The sequence below is a fragment of the Chenopodium quinoa genome, unplaced genomic scaffold (genome assembly GCF_001683475.1).
Source record: "Chenopodium quinoa cultivar QQ74 unplaced genomic scaffold, ASM168347v1, whole genome shotgun sequence".
Lineage (NCBI taxonomy): Eukaryota > Viridiplantae > Streptophyta > Magnoliopsida > Caryophyllales > Amaranthaceae > Chenopodium > Chenopodium quinoa.
This window is the reverse complement of record NW_018742951.1, coordinates 644,275-648,964: the sequence shown is the minus strand read 5'-3', so window position 1 is coordinate 648,964 and position 4,690 is coordinate 644,275. Positions and strand designations below refer to the sequence as shown.

The 4,690-nt window shown below is 41.4% G+C and overlaps 1 protein-coding gene across 1 annotated transcript; it reads right to left on the bottom strand.

Moving 5' to 3' along the window:
* Positions 1 to 451: 451 nt before the first annotated feature.
* LOC110728456 lies at positions 452 to 4,313 on the bottom strand. Its single transcript, XM_021908099.1, has 6 exons — positions 4,260 to 4,313; positions 3,844 to 3,984; positions 1,174 to 2,194; positions 1,009 to 1,101; positions 751 to 844; positions 452 to 644 (listed from the first exon to the last, which is right to left on the bottom strand). The coding sequence occupies exons 1-6, from the start codon at positions 4,311 to 4,313 to the stop codon at positions 452 to 454; spliced, it is 1,596 nt and encodes a 531-aa protein (XP_021763791.1).
* Between the last annotated feature and the right edge of the window lie 377 nt (positions 4,314 to 4,690).

Genomic DNA, 4,690 nt, shown 5'->3' with positions numbered 1-4,690 from the left:
GATTAGGGTGTTATTATTATTATTATTATTATTATTATTATTATTATTATTATTATTATTATTATTATTATTATTATTATTATTATAATAAAAAACCTACAAAGTCAAATGATTTACAAGAAATTAGTGGGGAGCCGAGATACAATCTGGGCCCCCACCCCTCTAGCTATAGCGAACCCAATCCTGTTGAAGATGTGAGCAGCCGCACGAGCACCAATATCCTGAGTCCTAGCGAACGCCTGAACCCGCTTCAACAACGCAACAGCATCCTTCTCTAATTCCCCCAATGAAGTAAAGGAAAAAGGAAGAAAACCATAGCCAATAGCCCTGTAACGCGCCCCATACTTGTCTCGCTTCCGCTGAGCCGCAGCCGACACAACACGACCAGGAACGAAGTCAGACAGCCCAGATTGTGTTAATGGAGAAGACCCCGTCAAGTCAACACATACATCTAGACCTCTATCCAAGAGTAAAGCAACACATCTGCTGGTCGAAGAGCCCCGTCGTTCCCTCCACTCAACCCAACGTTGACCTCCTTCCTTGCAGAAATCCCAGAGCGGAAACAAATATCAACAAGGGTATCACGAACAACGTTGTGCTGACGTTTAATGCCCACCATCCCTGCACAAGACACTGCATGATCCCTAAAAATATCCCCATCGAAAACCCTTGAGCAAGCAGAACAAGGTGTCGAAACGGAGAACAAGGGAACACCCAACCGGTAGCAAAGAACACAACGGTAAGTCTTACCATTTATAGTCTGACCCAAACCTGATATCGGGACCGCTCGCAACCAGGCAGAAGTGTGGTCCCCCTGCTAGGACTTCCATAAGGAAACCTGACGCTGAGATAAGGAGAAAGTAGATTCTACAGATGCAATGACCTTCGTGAAATATATATCTGCCAATTTCTTCATGAGTTTGGGGGCAGCGATCTCACTAGGGTTACGCAAAAGGTCAGTCTCCACAGTCCTATTAAAAAGACTAAGAGCGTCATCGAAGGCCAGACCTAGACGAACAATACCAGAATTGCGAAGAAGCGAAGCCTGAAGACCAGAAGACTGCAAACGCGACGCAAGGAAAGCATAGTGTCGAACATCACCTGCTGAATAAACACCCAATCCACCATAAGAAAAAGGTAAGGTGGCAAGTCGCCATTGCCAATCACCAAAACCTGGCCCCGAAGCAGTTACAATGCGCTCCAAAGAACCCCGAAGGGCCACATCAAAGGAAATCTGGGCCACTTCAAAAAGACGAGGAGGACAAGTGCGCATAGAAAAGTAGAGTTTTGAAACCCCAGTACACGCACGTAGCCGTAACAACTCACATTGAGGATCCTCAAGTTTAGCAATAGCATCCATGAGCACAATGGTCTTCGACACTCTCTGCGAAACAAGCTCACCACAGACAGAGGCATCCGCACTGACAGGACCACCAAGCAACTTAACCCCATGAACAGGACGAGCAATATCTGGAGGAAAGACACCGGCCAAACGGCTACGTGGGTCCTCCGTGGGCGAGAAAACCTCCGTTTTCTCAACGTTAACATCGAGGCCAAGACGAGGTCCCTCCACCAAAATCAACTCCATAACCTTCCCTACTACTAAGGTGTCACCAATAATAGTGCCATCATCAAAATACCAAGCCTGCAAACATAAGTCGAAAGACTCCCTGATTCGACAAACCAACGGATGGAGCACCAAAGCAAAAAGCAAAGGGCCAAGAGGATCACCCTGCTGCACACCTTGACATGACCTTAAGGTATGCTCCCCATAAAACAGCCTGGCTGGAGAAGAGTAACAGAATTCTACCCAACGCGAGAGAGCTGGGCAACGGAGACGGACCTCACGCAGTAAAGCCGTACGATCAACCAAATTAAAGGCATTCTTAAAATCCACCAGCAACATAGAAAGGCCAACATCACCACCACGCGCCTCAACCAAACGATTAACAACATGAAGAATAGCCTCACCACCCGCCGGCACCCCAACACCAAACTGAAGGCCTCCTAAATAGTTTCCCAGACGTGGACCAATTAAAGCCGCCCCAACCTTTGAAACCAGGCGCTGCCAAACAGTACCCACAGCAATAGGCCGAATACCACCACCGAGCTTAACAAGTGGCGTGAGAGGAGCACTAGCAATAAACTCCCCCAACTCAGCAGGACATTTCCCTGCGAGAAAGAGATTAACCACCTGCGTAATAGAGCCCACCAACTCATCTGAAATAGAATCTGCAGCACCACTCAAGCAATCCAGAAGGTGCTGAGCACGCAAGCCGTCTCTACCGCATGACGTACCACGCGGAAAACCCCTAATATGATCCAAAACAACAGCACATGAAGCAATAAGGGGCTGATCAACGGGGATATTCGGTAAGATAGGAGCCGGAAAGGAAGGATGTTATTATTATTATTATTATTAATATTAATATTATTATTATTATTATTATTATTATTATTATTATTAAAATTATTATTATTATTATTGTTATTATTATTATTATTATATTTTTATTTATTTTTATTATTATTATTATATCTCAAAAATACACAAAGTCATACAACCTACCAAAAAATTAGTCGGAAGCCGAGATACAATTTGGGCCTCCACTCCTCTACCTATAGCAAAACCTATCCTAGTGAAGATTACTATTGTTATTGTTATTATTATTGTTATTGTTATTGTTATTTTTATTGTTATTGTTATTGTTATTATTGTTATTATTGTTATTATTGTTATTATTATTATTATTATTATTATTATTATTATTATTATATGTACACCATATAGACCTGGAAAATGGGTCATTCGGGTCGGGTATGAGTCAGGTCATTTCAGGTCGGGTCAAGTTCGGGTCGGGTCGGGTCATTTCGAGTTTCGGGTTGATTTCGGGTCAACAAATAATCGGGTCAGGTCGGGTATCGGTTCAACACTTCAGGTTAAGTTCGGGTCAGGGCAAGTTTGGGTTTGGTCGTTTTGGGTCGGGTCAGTCCGGGTCAGGTCAATTTTCGGGTCCAAATTTCGGGTCAACTTCGGGTCGGGTCATACTCAGCTCTGTTGCTATCTTTGCCTATCAGACCTTGTAATTTCATTTAGTATTTAACATTATGTTATGTACGCGTTATTATTGTACTATTTTTTTTTCCAGACTTGTGAGAATTGTGACTTTTATTTCAAGTTTTAGTAAATTTTTTCTTAATCTTATGGACATATTCCGTAGAATAGTCGTTAATTTTCTATCTTTTTACGAATTTTTCATAACTTATAACTCAATAGAGAAAAGGCCGAAAAAATAACTGAGAAAAGTAATACTCAAAATATGTAAATTACTTACACTGTTACACATTACAAATTAATTAAAAAAAAAAAACAAGTCAGTTTGATTGCGGTTATTTTCTATTTTAGTTTGCTAGGGTCAAGTCTTTCGCTTAAATTGATTCTGGTCATTTCAGGTATAAAGTAATTTTAGTTCGGGTCACTTTGGATTTCGGGTCTATTTGGGTCAGTTAATTCAAGTTAAATTAAGGTCGGGTCACTTTGGGTATCGGGTCAACTTCGGGTCGGGTCACTTGGGGTATGGGGTCAACTTCAGGTTGGGTCACTTCGGGTAGAGTCATTTTGGGTCGGGTCATTTCGAGTTTCGGGTCAAGGTCGGGTCAATTCCACTTCGGGTCGGGTCGGGTTAATTTCGGGTTTCGGGTCGATTTCGAATCATGGGTCGGGTCATCGGGTCGGGGTCAGGATTGTCAGATCTAACGCCATACAATTTTACGTTGTATGTACGCAGTATTTTTGTTAAGGAACGACAAAAATAAAACGTGGCATTTCTTTAAGGTAAGTACAGGAAAAATGCCAAACTGCCTATGAGAGCTTTTACATAAAGCACCACTACGTGGTATGTTCTCGTCGTCTTCCGAGAAATATCCAAAACGTATGCTTGGGAAGGCACAAAGCACAGTGTGCATACAAGATGATGCGAAAACCTATCAAAGAACAATAGAAACTACTGAATGCAAAGAAATAAAAGGTTTTGAAAGGTTTTAAAAACTTTGCGAGAAAGCCTATCGAGGCACGAATTCAACGAGCTAAAACGTTTGGTTTGGAAGACTTAACCAAAATCGGGAAATAGTCATTTTAGCTGAGCGGTATCCGCGTGTAACTTTGAGGGTTATGTTGGAGTGTCGCGCGCAATATTAGAAGTTGCACGCAGTTGTCTCGCGCATCTTCGTGAGTTGCGCGCAAAACTTAAACAACGAACAATACTAGAAGAAACACAATTTGCGGCTCGTGCTCTTCTTCGTTTTTTCGCCATTTTCGGTCTCTTTCTCTAGAGCTCCGTTTTTGTTGTCGTTTGAAGCTAAGGAAAGTAAATCTTGCTTCTTGTTTATTGTGCCAAACTTTGAATTTGGTCAATAAAATGGGGAAAATCGAAAAAAAAACCCTAATTTTTGAAATTGGGGTTATTCGATTCGACTTGTTTTCATGAATTTGTTTTATGTTTTTGTGACATGTTTAAGGAATATCTAGCAACAAATTTCATGTGAAATGATTAGTATCGAGTCCTGTATGAGCATATACAAGCATATATGAGTTTTTCTTCATTTGAGTTCGATTTTGTGCTTGAACTTATTTCTTTTTTGCTCACATGGATTATACTTGTTAATTTTAATGTAAATTGAAGTGTTAGTA